The sequence below is a fragment of the Molothrus aeneus genome, chromosome 3 (assembly GCF_037042795.1).
Source record: "Molothrus aeneus isolate 106 chromosome 3, BPBGC_Maene_1.0, whole genome shotgun sequence".
Lineage (NCBI taxonomy): Eukaryota > Metazoa > Chordata > Aves > Passeriformes > Icteridae > Molothrus > Molothrus aeneus.
The window spans coordinates 32,283,933-32,300,687 of record NC_089648.1 but is presented as its reverse complement, the minus strand read 5'-3'; the positions used below and the strand labels follow the sequence as shown (position 1 = coordinate 32,300,687).

At 42.7% G+C, this 16,755-nt stretch overlaps 1 protein-coding gene across 1 annotated transcript; it reads right to left on the bottom strand.

The window, feature by feature from the left end:
• Positions 1–1,391: 1,391 nt before the first annotated feature.
• Positions 1,392–12,545, bottom strand: SCCPDH (saccharopine dehydrogenase (putative)). Its single transcript, XM_066546624.1, has 12 exons — positions 12,292–12,545; positions 12,005–12,117; positions 11,098–11,178; positions 10,528–10,657; positions 8,887–8,936; positions 7,318–7,448; positions 6,646–6,763; positions 4,987–5,106; positions 4,799–4,855; positions 3,650–3,761; positions 2,743–2,824; positions 1,392–2,306 (listed from the first exon to the last, which is right to left on the bottom strand). The coding sequence occupies exons 1-12, from the start codon at positions 12,515–12,517 to the stop codon at positions 2,195–2,197; spliced, it is 1,332 nt and encodes a 443-aa protein (XP_066402721.1). The 5' UTR covers positions 12,518–12,545; the 3' UTR covers positions 1,392–2,194.
• Positions 12,546–16,755: the final 4,210 nt, after the last annotated feature.

Below are 16,755 nucleotides of genomic sequence, written 5' to 3'. Positions count from 1 at the left end.
CCTAAAGATGCAATTTGTGGCTTAACCATGTCATTACTTAAGTGCCAAGTAGCTTTGTCTAGTTTGATGTGCATTTCTACAATTAAGAACTGGGCTTCAAACTCTTAATCCAGTGTTATGAATGACAACTGAGCAATGTCAGTGATGTCAGTCTCTGTCAGATTCAGTGATGACTCTCTGCAGCAGTTTTGCCTATCAGGTGGTTTGTGTTAAACTGCATTTCCAGTCACTGCCATCAAACTGTTACCATGCAAGGCAGTAACACCTCACACGGCCCCTTGGTTCTGATCTTTTTGCCTTTGCCTACCTGAATGAAATCACTGCCATCTCCCTGAATTATAACCTTTTTCTTGTTAGGAAATATCATCTATACTATTGAACTAGCTTCATCCTTCTCCTTTCTAACTCTTTCAATACTGTAGAACATTTCTGAGCCAGGAAAACCTGAACACTGCTACATGAGGATATGTAGGTATTTTTACAGCACTATCCCTTCATCTTGTGTGCAGATTGATTAATTAGTGCAGAAATAAGCTGCGGCTGTTGCTCTGTTGACTGGCATCTGGAATACAGCAATTGAAAACACTGTCTTGTGGAATAAGGGTTATGTGCCTTTTAAAAGAGCAGCATAGAAACTGCAAAAATTACTGGGATAGGAGAGAACATTGTAGGCAACAAGATGCTATATTCTTGTTTCTTCAGGAATTTTGAAAAATAACTTGTTATCATGACTGAATCTTTAAGCACTGGGGACCCAATTGCATTTTACCCTGTCAGAGGCAGTGGGTCACTCTGCACTGCTCCACAGCCAGAGGGCACTGCTACGTGATGGGCATCCCTGGCTGTGTACACACCTTGTGTTGGAAAACTGCTCCTGGTCATGGGCAGTGGCAAATGGTCAGTTCTGAAGAGAAATGCCAGAAACAGAGCATGTGAATTGCACACAGGAACGGCTCTGATCCCTGTGCCTCAAATACATAAACTCTCAGCTGTAATGTAGTACGTATGTTTCACATTCAGGGGTGAGTGGAAGGGAAAAGCAGCTTTTCTGTGTCTTGAATTTCTTCTACCTCGGTGTGAAATTAGTCTGCTTGCTACTGAATAAAGCATTAACAGACATTTTTTAACTTTAGGTTACTGAAGACAGTGCAGTGACAGCATAAACTTAAGAAGCAGCACCTAAAACCCCACCATATAGTGAACTGCATCCATAAAGCAATCTTCGACACAGCTATGAGACTACAAAGCATCAATCTGTATGTGATTTGCCTCAGAATAATAAAGGTCAGTGTGAAACAGCTGAGGGAGATAGAGACTTTTGTGACCTTAAGTATCTCAGAGTAACTTTCATAGGTTTTACAAGTTCTACTGATACAACAAAAAAAAGCCTCTACACGGAAACAGAATTTAATGTATTCACACTCCTGAAAATCATGAAGGCTACCTTTCAAATATTCCCGTGACTCAAAGGTTCCACTGCCCACAAATACAAACCCAGAAATCAGAGAGAATGACAAGACACTCTTACAATTCTTAGGCTAACAACAAAAAGCAGGCTCATCAACCACAGTATCAAGTAGTGTGAAACAGGTCAGTGCACCCAGAACCTGGATCACATCAGGTCAGATTCCAAAAACAATCAACAGAACAAGCCTCCTTCTTTACAGAAGCAAAAGCACAATACAGTTCATGACTACTTACCTAACTACAGAAACTACACATAGATCTGCACTAACAACAATTATTAAATAAAGGAAAGATTAATTGAAGATGTTAATAAAGACATACACCAAACACACATTAGAAATAACTAGTAGCTTATCTGCTAAGGCACTTCTATTTCCAGGCTGCCTGCTTTACATAGTTGCAGAATGGGGCAAAGCAAGGCAGCTATGCTTACTTGTGAAGCAGATGGTATAGTGGGTCCATGAAGTAGGAACTTGAACTTAGATAATGAGATTAAGATTCCAGAATTAGTACCCAAGAAGTTACCAATTTAATATGTCTGTGAATTAACACTCAATACCCACCCTTTAGGGGTTTGCTCACTATAGCAAATATTATAGCTTTTAACTTGAATTTTCTTCTGTTTCTGCTGCAAACAATAGCATAGTGAAACTGTTTTATGATTAGGCTTTTGCAGCCAAATGGGTTTTATTAGAGTTATACTCGGGAAAGGTGTTAGTTCATACAGTTATGTTCTGACTTCAGGCTTGCTAATAACAGAGAACTCAATACCACGCTTGTTGAGGCGATCAATCAGTTTTGTTTTCGAGAAGGCAGCTCCTGGAGAATACACACCACCCCTGCAAGGGAAAATCAAAAAGGAGAAACATTAGTGGCAGAGTGATTGAGGGATACCTTTTGTCAAGCTAGAGATGTGCTTCTCAGACTAAGAAAGAAAAAGCCACTTAGTCTGAGAAGAGAGTGGGTGAGGAATCTGCCAGGGTGATTATAATCCTAGGTTCATTTCTGCATCCAGCAAGCTCTATAGAAACCACTCCATTAACTGAACATGAAGACATGGATGCCAAGGCCTGACTAGAAGCCCCTGTGACTACTGATTGGCTGGTGAAGAGCAAGTGGCTTTAAATCAGCTTGCAGTGAACCATCTCCCTTGCACAGCCAGTTGGGTGAGGTAACACAAATCCACAGGGCTGATTAAGTGTATTTTCAAAGAGAAACATTTGCACACAGTAGCTTTAAGGGAGAGCAAGCTGCTCAGCATGAGAAGGTACTTACTGTTTAGGCAGAGAAGCTGAATCTTCCAGAAGAGATAGAGCTGCTTGAACCATTGCAATTGGTGTAGCAACATATCCAGGCTCTGACAAAAAAAACAAACCAAAACCCCCCAATGAAATACGGTGCCTTGAAATGTGGAATGTAATCTTGCTCTTCCCTACAGCATTCTGGAGAATAATGTCTTTAGCAATGAAACAGCCTTTCCCATTTTAGAACAGCTTTTTTTTACCCAGTAAACAGACCAAGTAGCTGGTGAAATCCTTAAGATCTAATCCAGACAAATACCGATTCACATAATGGCCTCTAACTACACAACTGTGAGTGACGACGTCATGGTGACAGAGGACTTTCTGACACAGCAAGAGTTTTCCCCATCCTGTACTTCAATGCAGAATTTTACCATGCAACACTTGCATTCTGCCACATCTCTAGTTATTTAAACAAGCTGTACTCCAGTAACTCATTTCTGAATGTACATTCTTGCTCTCTCCAAACTTCAGATGTCATGTCTCCTCAAGGAATGACCTGAACAAAAGTATATAATAGTCAGAAATTATACCACACCAGACCTGTTAAAGTTTCCAGCTCCTCTGGGAGCTGGAAATAAACCAAGTACTAAGTCCAGGCTGTAACAACTAAAAACTATTCTTAAACCCCTCTTCCTTCAAAAGGTCTGCTCTGCAAAAATGAAAATCAGACCAGGGAAAGTCAGAGTAAAGAGATTCACAAGAATGCAAGTGAACTGGCTATTTCAGAAACCAGGTCACAATGAATTCTAGTACCCAAGTTAATACACTGTGAAGGCCGTTGGCTTTTTTCCTGTTGCAAGTGCTTCTCAAGGGTGAAAGGGACAGCAGTGCAATAAGAAATGTATTTTAGAGCAGGGAATGCTAGGCAAAATACATACCTGGTCCTTTCACTTCAGTGCAGATCTTCACATTTGGTTTGGCATTCTGGGGATCTTGTCCCTCACTGTAACCCTCACCAAAAAACGTCATTGTAAAAGAGGTTTCATCCATCTGTAAGTGGACAAGACAAGCATGGTCACCAAAAGAGAAACTGGTTGCTACCAGGAAAGCAACAAATACAAACCCAGAAATCAGAGAGAATGACAAGACACTCTTATAATTCTTAGGCTAACAACAAAAAGCAGTAAAGTAAGTAGTAAATAAAAGTATCCAAATTCTATATATAGAATCCTGCCAAATACTATAATCCATTTAAACATGAAAGAAGTTATTTTAAATTACTGCTTAAAAAGTTAATCTTAGTTCTTAATTGCTTCCACTTTGTTGCACTGGCTTTGTACTAAAGTCTGTTTGTTCTCTCAGTACTTTCAGTCCTGGGCTTTTTGCTAATCAGTCTCCCTTGGTCATCACCTTTGATAGAGTGCTTTTGAGCCATCCATGGGAATACATCAGGCCCAGAAACATTATCCATTTATTCCTCATAGCAGTTACACACACTTTGATGTCTAAAAGCAGAAGGCATGGTTATTTAAATATCCAGTAACTATCTAAACAGGCACAGACAACATGGATTTGGACCTAGGGAGGAAGCTGGTATGAATGGAGGCTGAGGTTTCTTGGTCTGATCAGCCAGGAGGAGACTGAGGGGAGACCTCACTGCAGTTACACCTTGTGAGAGGAAGAGGAGGGGCAGGCACTGATCTCTGTGGTGCCCAGTGACGGGACATGAGGGAATGGCCTGAAGTTGTGTCAGGTTGGATATCAGGAAAAGTTTCTTAACCCAGAGGGTGGCTGGGCACTGGAAGAGGCTCCCCAGGGAAGTGGTCACAGCACCAGCCTGACAGTGTCACCAGCCTGACAAGAAGTGCTTGGACAGCACTCTCAGGCACATGGTGCAACTCTTGGGGTGTCTTGTGCAGCGCCAGGAGTTGGACTTTGATGATCCTTGTGGATCTCTTCTAACTCAGAATATTCTGTGATTCATTTAGAAATTATTTCTTTGAAGCTAAGCAGTTGACTTTAAATTACTATTCCATCATTACCACAACAAATGTATTCTGTAACTGTGGTAGAAAACAGTCAGTTACCTGCTTCTGGGTTGGTCCTTTCTTTGAGAAGTGTCCAGCAGAGAAAAATTCTGGGTACTGTATGAATAGAGGAGAGAAAAAAAAAAAGGAAGAAAAAGACAAAAAAAGACCAGCAGTAAATAAGAGGGAGAAAAAAGATATCTCCAATATCTCCAAACACTAAATAATTTTGTGTTTTGAAAACTTACTTTTGTCAGAAGTTTTCTTCCGAAGTTAAACTTCACCAGAAGAAGAAACAACATGCCCAGAAACATCAGCTTGATAACAGAGCCAAGACCACCTACGGTCACATAAGCACCATACTGGACCTGAAGAAGAATGTATTTTCAGTGATAGGATTGACATTAATTTTTTCCATCAATTGATTTTTATAAATCAATCTACCCTGTAAGTAAGATGCAGTTATTTTGTACAACATACATTGGTTTAAAAAGGGCCTTAAACAATTGTCTTAGTTCTAAGGAACTGTTTGAAGAATGCTTCACTTTATCATTTATTCTGGGAAGACAATGTAACTACAGAGTGAAGAGGGAGCAGACATGGTACACAAGAACAAAAGACTTTACAGAAAGATGTGTTTTGGCATCCAATTTCAGCCTTCTTTCCTAGATCTTACTTTTCTCCTCCTTGTGCTTGTTTTAAAGAGAAACTGAAATAGAATGGCAAGCCTTTCTCATTTGTAGCTTTTGAGTGCATTTTTAAAGCACCATCTCACCCTCATTGCTGAACTGATGCCTGTGATTCTGCACAGTTATACAGATTGTTGGTGGTCATCTCCTCTCAGGAAATCATGGAAAACAAAAATTAATCATCTTTTCTGTGGGAACTCAGCACATCACTCCGGACGTCCAGAGTTGCCAGGAGAACCCTTGGGGGTCTCGGAAATCCTGGAATGTTGCCAAGAGTGCTTGGTGGCTTGATTTTGATCCATCCACAGAAGTGACAGCAGTTTGAGGACATGAGAATCACTTTAGAGTGAAGGGTGTAAAAGGGACACATTTATAGGGTGAAATATAGATTTTAAGGTTTTTGGTACAGGGGGGTTATGGAGACAAGATGGAGGGATCAGGGCGTGTCTCATCCTTCTTCTTCTTGTCTTCCATCTTCTGTGGTGATGTTGGCACTTGGGGATTGGTTTATGGTGAAGGTGTACTTGCCAACATGGGTGAAAAGTATTGGAAAATAAAAGTAAATATCATGTACGTAGATTTTAGTATAAAAAGACATGACCGCCCCGTGGGTGGTCAGAGTGCCCTTGGCTGCCTTGCAGGTCAGACCTCTGTTGGGCAGACAGAAAATTTTGTAGATAAGAAACAATAAACAATCTGAAGATCAAAAAGCTGAAGAGTCCAGACTCGTCCTTTGAAACGCGTGCCACCCAAGAACCACCCTACCCGTGTCCAGGCAGAGACAGACAGCCAGACCGGACACTTTTCCACCACCATTACTTCACACTGCCTTTACTCTGCACACTGGAGACCCAAGCATCAAAGAAATCTTAAGACATAAATGAGCAGCATATGAATTATGTATCAGAATATTTACTACACTATACTGAGCTGGCTATAGCTACCATTGACTACAATTCTGATGCTTTTAGAAGCTCTGCTGATACAACAAGAAAAGTCTCTGCACAGAAGCAGAATTTAATATATTTATATGAAGGCTACCTTTCAAATATTCCTGTGACTCAAGGTTTCCATTCCCTACAAATACATACCCAGAAATCAGACAGCAGGAGAACCTGACATGACAATCTCATAACTATCATGTTACCAAAGGCAGGCTCATCAGCCACAGTCTCAAGTAGCATGAAACAGGCCAGTGCACAAATAACAGTAACTTACAGGTGTTTGCTGCAACTCGGTGTGCAAATAATGCTGAGTCCTTTTCACAACAGAACCATCAGCTCCCATAAATCTAAGACAGTACTCCTTGAATTCCGGACTGTAAAACATAAATCCCCTGCAAATGAAAAAAAATAAAGTCAGAAAAAAAATGTTCCAATCTTCACACAAACTGAAAGAATTGACCATAATGGCCTTACCATTACCAGTTTTCTCTCAAGAATTTTTGTGACATTATCTCTTTTCACTGAAAGCAAGCAATTCCAAATATATCCCTGGCTCACTCAAAATTCACTACATATAATTCACTATATATAATTCACTGTATGCACTATATCAAGGATGAATCTGATAATCAATATAATAATATTTTCATTTTTTTCCCTCCATTCTACTAATCGCTTCTGAAATCAAGTTTCCCATGTCACTAGAAGTCCTTTAGAACGCATTAATTTTGAGACTCAGTAAATGCTGAGACATGTTGTCTTTTCAGTAAGATATGAACAAGTCTGTAAAACTGAACTTATCTTCAATTCTACTAGATGAGCATCTATGTGTTCATACTATACTAAAGTCCTAACTGCATCTTTTCAGTATTTAATACTGTACCAATCTGTATCATAAATACTGGAACTGTTAGGAGACTGTATATTCCACATCTTATGCTTATACCTTTTTTTAAGCTTTGCACCAACTACTGGAATAGCGGCATATCCTATCTGTTTTCGAAGCTTCTTCAGGCTGGCTTCATCTGCAATGCCATAGACAGCTGATTTCCAGGTCCCATCATGTACACCAAGACCCTTGTGACATACCATGAAACAATAATTAGTTCAGTATTTAAAGGTTTCATGGATTATTTTAATACTATTAGAATCACTACATGTATTACAATTATTACATATAAATGTTATGATGATAGTGTACTGAAATGGTGTGGGTTGACCTTGGCTGGATGTCAGGTGCTTGCCAAGACACTCCATAACTCTCCTCCTAGCTAAGATAGGAGGAGGAGAAAATAAGATGGAAAAATCCCTTGTGTGTAAAGATAAAGGTGAGTTAATAAAGCAAAAGCTGCATATGGAAGCAAAGGTGCGGTAGTAACAAATGTCTCCCCCCCTACCCTTCTCCTCCTTTTCCTTAGCCTTTATTGCTGAGCAGACAGTATGGAACATCCTTTTGGTCAGTCTGGAGCAGCTGTCCGGGCTGTGTCCCCTTCCAGCATCCTGCCCACCCCAGCCCATGAGGTGAGGGGGGGAATGCTGCACAGACAGCCCGAGTGCTGTGCCAGCACTGCTCAGCAGTGGCCACAACACTGCTGTGTTACTGTCACCTCTGCAGCTGCCACACAAAGCTCAGCACTGTGAGAGCTGCTGTGGGGAAATGAACTCCAGATCAGCCAGACCCAACACAATCTCCACCCCTCTTTCCACATGACCTGCAACATACTCAGGACCCACAGAATTTAATACATATCTGTAGCTCTTCATAACTACATCTCAGTGTAGTTAATTCTCATTATTGAAATCCATTTCTTACCAACACTTTGGACTTATGCTATATATTTAAATAGATGTCCTCATATCCAACATATAGATGTATACATTCCCATGAACTGCTATCCCCTGCTGCTTAACAGATACTACTCTCCCATTCCATGGGCCTCCCCCACTCCTCCATATGTTTTTTAAGAACAAAAATGGTTTGTAAGGCAAGATAGATACTCATGCCAGGAGCAGTAGTGTTTGGTTCAAGACTGACTTGGATCATTGTTGCATTGTTTTAACAACAGCATTAGAATTATTACATATATTACATATTATTACAATTACGATCCACAGGTATTATCATTACATGCATTAATGTACATTGAAATGACCTTCCCCCCACCAACAAACAAAAACCCCAAACAGCCTAACACTAGGATTACTGGCAATACACTCTGGATCTGTTACAGTTTCACCTGTGTAAGAATCCTTCCCACATGTCTGCAAAAGCAAAATAGTTCTTGGAGCAGCTTACCAGGGAAAAGTGTAGGTAGACAGCTCTGCAAACAGACCTTACAAAAGGTTGTTGGCTTAGGATACTTTTAGTAGCTCCTAAAGAATAAAGTTCTCTGACTTATCAAAGACCTGCCAGCTTGCTCCTTGGTCTGACTTAATGTAGCAACATTTATTCTGATGGGCTGTGGTGATGTTATCACAAATACTCCTGAGTTTCAGGAAGGAAGAAACAACTAACCTCAGGCCCAGATTTCACCGACAGGAAACTTTCAACAGCAGTTAAGGTACCTGCAAGGGAGAGGAAAATATTACATATTTTCAATATTGCATATTGGCACATGCAGTCATTAATCTGCAGAGTCAGAGAATGCTCTGGTATACTCAAAACAGCAGGCCACTGACATTATAAGCTGAAAAAGCAGAGTTACATCTTTATCTCAAAGCAAAGTAATGTAACATTAAGATGCACAGCTATTTGAGTTAGCAAGTATTACATTTCTTGTGTAAATTACTTCAATACAGGTCACTAGTATTACCTCTATTCATTAATTTTTTTCCTTTATCTAACGAATGAGATAATGTAAAAAAAAATCATTGAAAAAAAGGAAAGTAATATTGAGAGCCACATTTTGTTTTCCTCCAAGTTTCAAAATAAAAGATGATGTAGGCTGTGAAAGCAAACATGAACTTAAAAATTTTGTTACACCCAAACTACAAAAAACCCACCACCAAAACAAAACAACCCACAACCCCCAAAAAACCCAAACCACAGAAAATATTTAATTTTAGCATAGTTTAAAATAGTGTTCTGCAAAGAATGCTTAGTTTGATGAACAGCAGAACAACACAACGCCTCCAAATTCTGATTTGTTTTGCTTAGTTCCTTCTGAGATTGGAAAACTGTATTTGTATGGATAAATTTCAATATAGCAAGCAACTGGATAAACAGAAGTAATGCCATAAAGTCAAAATAGGAAGAGATAAAAGGTATCTATTCAAAACAGGTATCAAACATCAAATTACAACCTCATGAACATCCAGATACTCATTTCCATACCTTGTTTCTCCTCCAAAGTCTGAGGTTTCTTCAACTGAATGCTGACTCCAATGTAAACCGATCCCATTTAGCAGCCTTTTTAATAGCCCATAAAAGCAAAACATTTGGATACTCTTATGGGCCCTCCCAACTTAAAGTTAGACCTGATGAACAGAGTATCCTCATCTGGGAGCAGGATCAAGTACTATTTACATAGAATTAAATCCTCCCATGTATTTTCTTAAATGCTCTTTCAGTTACCCTCTAGCTATTATAAAAGTCAAAGGCACTGCTACTTACACTCACAAAACAGCTTCTCAGAGCTTGCAGTTGAAAAAGGAAACTTTGATCACCCCCCAGTCTGTGGTCTCCTTCCCACTGTGTCTTCCCAACAAGATTCTCACTGCACAAGTGGCAATTGTGCTGAGGCTGCCTAGGGACATCCACACATTGGCTGAGCAGCCTGCTGCTCACAGCTGAACATTCTGTCCTCTCAGATTCACAGAATATTCCCAGCTGCAGGGGACCCATGAGCACCATCGAGTGAATGGCCCTCGTGGGATGGAACCCACAGCCTCAGTGTTATTAGCAGCCTGCTCTGAACAACTGGGCTCATCACAGGGCCCTCTCAGTGAACAATGGGACCATAACTCCTCCCCTATCCAATGACCCATCCAATGGGACACTCAATTTCTCCCTACCACATTTGGTTGAAACTGGTCACTTGGTAAAGGCAGGCAAAAAGAGACACTGAGAGAGTTTCCACAGGACTACTGCTGCTTTAGGAAACCAGATGAGAGCATAATCTGCATTCTTTTTCCACCATAAAAATATTCTAGTCACCTTTCAGCTTGTCTCTGGTGTACAGTACTCCCATATCTGCCGGTATGGAGTCAAAGCCACAGCTTCCAATGACATATACCCCCTTTTCTGCAGCTTTCTCATTGTATTTCAGGTACATTCCTTCCAGAAACTGAAACATAGGCAGAACAAATATTTTAAGCTGAAATTCATTCTTGGCCATACTCAATATCAGCCATCAGCACTTCACTGTCACATCATAGGCTTCAAGTATTTTTGACAGATATATACGATTCCTGATCTGTAGTATGAAAGTTTCACAGCAGTGAAAAGAAAAGTACAAAATTCCTATGTAGTATCATAACAGAGGCTTGAAGCATATTCAGCAATTTGGAACTTCCACAAAGACCCAAAGAGGCTGTCTTAAAAGCAAGAAAACTACACAACCAAGTATAGTGTACTTTAAAATAATTACTGCATCTTGAAATTGTAGATCAGGAGGCAGAATTTGTCTTCATGTTCAGAACCATAAGCAGAAACATGAAACAAACTAAACAAACATTCCTTTTTCAGAGCCTTGATATAATGTCATGCTTTTTTACCATCACATACCTGGGGTTCTCCACAAATGTCAATGAAGCTTGCACCATTTTCAACACAAGCTTTGACCACAGGTTCTCCAAAGAATCTATACTATAGAAGGAAAGAACACCAGATGTAACAAAAGAAAACCCACATACCACAACTCACCCAGTGTGCTTTACCTAAAGTATATCTATGCAATAGAAGTGATATTGATTTTTCTAAGTGGGGCAAAAATGCAAGAGCACTTCTATTTCTTGGGAGTGTGGGGAGAAGAAAACAAACTTGACTGCTGCCAATGGAGCTTGCTGCAGACTACTGCACCTGATTTCTCTCATAAAATCAGATCAGATCACCAAGACCAATTGAATACTGCCACTAATTTCACTTTACACTTCCTGCACTCTTATTATCAGCATATTCTCTACTTAAACACTGAATTTCAAAGAGATGGTCATGACCCAACTTCCACCTCACACACTTTGATGCTCTCTGAATGCACTGGAAATACTGCCACTCTAGGTTTTAAAAGGGCCAAGTGCTTCTGGCAGCGAGCCTGTGGGCCCCTTTTCCAGCTCCGTGCTTAACCCTAGCAACAATGACATTCTGGCTCAACCCAAAACGTTGAGCCAAACTTTACCATCAGAATCTTAGGCTGCCTGTGAAAGACTGAAAACCATCTCCGCTGTATTTCACTGCGGACACCTATCCGTGAACCGCACCACTGCGACGGCGGTGGGAAACCCTTCGGCCACGGCAGCGCACAGCGGTACTGGAACTCCGGGGTCGAGTTCCACCAGCTGCGCTGTCCCTGCGCGGCCGCGGCAGCTCTCGGTGCCCCGGTGCGGCGCAGGCAGCCCGGCCGCCCGCAGCCCAGGCGCGGCCCCGGGGGCGGACTGGCCGCGGGGGCACCGCCCCGCCCGCATCCCGCACTCACCGGGCCCACGCAGCTCAGTACCACCCGGGTCTGCTTCGCCATGGCTGCCAGCGAGCCCGCGTCGTCCACATCGCAGAGCAGCACGCCGACCTCGTCCCCGGGCGCCGCCTTCCCTGCGTACCGGAGACCGCGGTTACCGACACCGCTCCGCCCGGGACGAGCCCCCACCTCCCCGGCGCAGCGCCGGGGCTCGCCCTGCTTCGTTTCTCAGCCCCTGCCCGCACACCCGACCCGCCGGGCCTCGCCGGGCAGCGGCGCTGCGCCCCCGCCCCGGCCGCGGCCCGTACCCAGCTGCCCGGCCGCCCGATCCAGCACCGCCCGCAGCTTCTCGCGGTTCCGCCCGGCCACGGCCCAGCGCAGGCGGCCGCTGCACAGCTGCCCCTCGCCGGCGGCCGCCGCCGCCGCCGCCCGCGCCACCTCCTCCACCACGAACTGGCCGGTGAAGCCCGAGGCGCCGAACACCACGATGTCGTAGACCCGCCCGGCCGCCATGGTGCTACTGCGGGCCGTCATGCGGCGAGCAGCCTTCGTACTGACGGCAGCGCCGGGCAGCGCTGGCATGACGGTCCCGCTCCGCCCCGCCCCGCCCCGCCCCGCCCCGGCGGGCCCAGCCCGCCCCGCGCCCCCTCAGGCTGCGCTCCGCCCGCCCGGCCCGAGCGCGGCCTTTGCTCGGCTTGGGCGGCAGGGGCAGCGCCGCAGCCTCCCGGGGCGTTTAACGGAACAGGAGAGTAGAAATGTGCCAGGGTACGGCCCAGGGGGCCTGGAGCCCAGCGGCGTAAGCGACGTTAATAGGGAGAGGCCCTATGGAGTGATAAAATGGTTTGAGTTGAAAGGGACTTAAAGATCAACCCCCCTGCCATGGCATGGCCATGCCATGCATTGCCGCCTATTGCCATGGGCAAAGACACTTTTTACTCGACCAGGTTGCTCAAAGCCTCATCCAACCTGGCCTTGAACGTTTTCAGGGTTGTGGCATCCACAATCCCTCTGAGCAACCTGTTCCAGAGCCTCACTTCTCTTACAGTAAAGGGTTTTCCCCTAATATCTAATCTAAACCTGCTCTCTTTCCATTTGCACCCATTTCCTCTTTTCCTGTCACTACATGGCCTTGTAAATAGCCTTGCCCCAGGCTGCAATTAGGTCATGCTGAAGTCTTCACTTTTCCAGGCTGAACAAACCCAATCCTCTCAGCCTTTCCTTATAGGAGAGGTGCTCCATCCCTCTGATCAACTTGCTGCTCCTCCTCTGGGTCACCATTGTTTGGTCCCAAAGCAGACATCCTCTTTCATGATGACCACGGCTCTGTGGGGATTTCAGCACAAGCAATACAGGTGGTCGGAAGACTGTTACTAATAAAAAAGAGAAATTTAATGACCTGGATGTAAAATGAAACACTGTTGCCCCACAATTGCAGCAAATATTTATGTTATGCTCAACAACAGAAGCAGAACGACACAACATGCCAAGTTCCTGTTGCAGCAGGGAGAACTGGTAGCCCTGTGGACAAACTTCAGGATGGAGCATCCCAGACTGCACAGAGTGGTGAGGCCATGTTCTCTGTGTTTTCGTGGCCAGGCTGCTCACCTGAATTCCAGAAGCTTGCAGCAAGTCATGCAAGGGAAGCAGCCTCGTGAATCCTGCTCACTGGCCCATTTTCCCAGGGAGCACCTACCATATTTAATTGTTCCCAATAGAAGCTTGTCTAACCTGTTTAAAATCCTCCAGTGATAGATGCCTTCATACCGTTCCTCAGGCAGTCTCCTCCTGCATTTGTTATAAATATGGATGGAGACAAGAAGCTAGATCTTCAGATCTTATAGTTTTAGCCCCACACTATTTCTCCTGTTTCTTGAGGACATTGGCAAAAGATTTAATCCCTGAGGAGTATATAAAAAGATGTTGCAGAGCTGGAAGCTGCCATGCATCTTCTTAGTCTTTATTAAAAAGATTCCTTTGATTTTTTTTTCCTTGCAGGCCACTTTGAGCATAGATTTCTCCTGTTCTCTTCTGAACTATCTTCAGCAGGTTTACATTGTTTTGGTAACATAATGTCCAGTACTAGACCCCACATTTGCCCTGTCAGTGTGAAACTGATTGAGAAGGTTATGTGATAAGATGGAATTTGCATCCAAACACTTGCCTTCTTTTTTTCTTTTGCAAGTGTCACATTGTTGCTGCACCTGCAGGTCGTGATCTGTTCCACCTCAGAGGCTTTTTCAAATTATTGCTGCCTAGCCAGTCTTTTCCCATCTCAGATTTGTACTGAAGAGTAATGACCTTTCTGAATATATGCTAAACATCTCATCTCCAAGGCAGCAGATCCTCTCCTCCAAGCATCAGTATCAACTCCTTGAGTAGTGCTGAAGCAGTTGTTTGTAGGCATACACCATCAGCTGTGTCAGTGAAACAACTCAGTCTAACAAAAAACAAAGAGTGGGGGAGGGAAGGACAAAGACTTTTTTGTGCTCCTTTTTAATTCAGATAATTTTGTTGATCTGATTTACAGAGCAACGCTGCAAAACCAGTTTCTTGTGTTTGAGGTCACTGAACATCATCAGTCAAGCTGTCTCTACCACCTTCTTCTCCTTCCTACACACCAGGATAATTTCCATCTGTGCTCACAATACTGTGGAACTCCTCTGAGCTCTTATGCTCAATTTTTCTCTTCTGCCACCAATTGTCAGAGCAGTCTTCTGTGAGGCCACTGGTTTTGGTCTTCCATTCTCTTTCCTCTCTTGCAAAAGTTTTGAAAAAACATTGCAACCATAAACATTAGATATTTTCCTGCTAATTTGAAGTAAACAAAAATATATTTTTTTCAGACTTCTAAAATTATTCAGTGACAGGAGGCTGTAATAAGTCTGCAGCTTTGCAGAGGTATCCTGACATAGCTTGGAGGGCTGGCTGGGATCCTCAGTCTGCTTTTTTTATCCCTGTGCTTCAGATGTTTCTCTCTCTTGCCCACTCTCCCTCTCCATGTTATCTCCCAGAAAACAAGGCAGTTTATAAACCTATGATTTTGACTCAACCATTTGTTTAAGAATCAGGGCTGCACAAACCTCCTTGGGCCATATGTATTTGATAAGACCTTCATTGTGTAGTTATGCAGAGGCTTGGCAAGCACAAGCTTGCATGCAGTGCTGAGTGCCCTGTCTCCTCTTGATGACTGAAACATTACACCAAGTTGGGCCAGACCTACCCTGTTTATCAATCCACAACTCTCAAGATTTCTCCTGCTCTTTCAATGTCAGCTGTGCTTCTTTAAAACACACTGCTGGAGCAAGATTACTCATGTAAATTGCAGCTTACACAAGAGAGAAATTAGGGTTTAAGAATTACAGAAGGACAAGAAATAAGCAGAGGTTATCAAATGTGGCAAACCTAGGTTGTTTTTTTCCTTTTTGTTTGCATTAAATATCACTATGGTAGCTTCAAGTAATTTTTTCTTGGAGAGTTCTGTTTGACAAGTTGAAGAATTCTGTATGCAGTTTCACTCCAGCTCTCTGCATACAAAGAGAACAAAATTCAGTCTCTAAGCCAGTTTCCATTCCTGCCTTTGAACTAACAAGTAGGTGGATAGGTTTCAAAATAGCAAACATCAAGGTGATGTCAAGGCTCTGACTTTAAATGGGAGACTTACAGCAGACTTGACTAAAGGCAAAGGTTAACCCATCTCTGTAGTTAGTATCGACAATGCAGGATTGCAAAAAATACTCTGTGGGAAAGCAGTGGGATGATTTACAGTTTTTCCTTGTCCAATAGGAAGACAAGAAATGCCAGATCTGCTGCCAAGTGCAGTTCTGCAAAGGAGGTTCCAACCTGAATCAGCTTCAGAAACTCACCAAATAAAAAGATACTGCTGTTTCTTCTTTTAAAATTTTGTTTCTCAGATTTGAAGACAGGTTTTTTTTCATGTGTACCTGCATACAGATACTTCATGATTTCAGTACTTTAAAGCCTCCTCTAGACTTTAGATTCAGCCTCCTTTGAATTCAGTCTAAAACAACTTTATCTACTATAGGTCCCTGCTGGTTTCTTTGGGATAGAAAAGCATGCAAGTGAAATACATAACACTCCCATGAGTGCTTTGCTGTATCTTTTCAAATTCCTGGAATTAAGTGGGCTTGCCTCCCTTTGCTAGCTTTTCCTGTTCCATCTGGAGCACCTGACAGGATCTGAGGAATCTGTGCAAGCATTTTTAAAAGCACCCATATGCCCCTTCATTTCATGCAGCAGTTGTTCCAATAAACTCCTTTATATCAATATTCATATATTTCTTGGACACCAATATTTGTGGTAAAGTTTTTTATACTCATTTACACCTTTAGGGCACTTTTTGTTTACTGAAGTGGAAATGCAGATGTTCTATTACTACTCTTTTTAATTTAAATAATACTAAGGTAGCAGAAAGAGCACAATATTATGTCATTTACACAATGCTGTATGAAGGCAATTTTATAAAACACAATTGTCACATACCTCCAAGGATGAAATAAGATAGTTGACTTGCATAATTGCAAAAGTTACTATGGAATATAAGAGTAGGCAGAGGTGTTGGGAAATAAGGTTGATTAACAATGCATGGATAAATCACTGCAGGGAATGAAGAGTAACGTGGGTGAGTATAAAAGGGATTTAGAAAAAGCAAAAAGGCAGGCATCTCTGTACCTGCTATAGTTGCTACAGTTACTCACTATTTCAGAATGTGAGAACAAGAGTTTCTGGAGCAAAGCCCACAGGTTTTAGTGCCA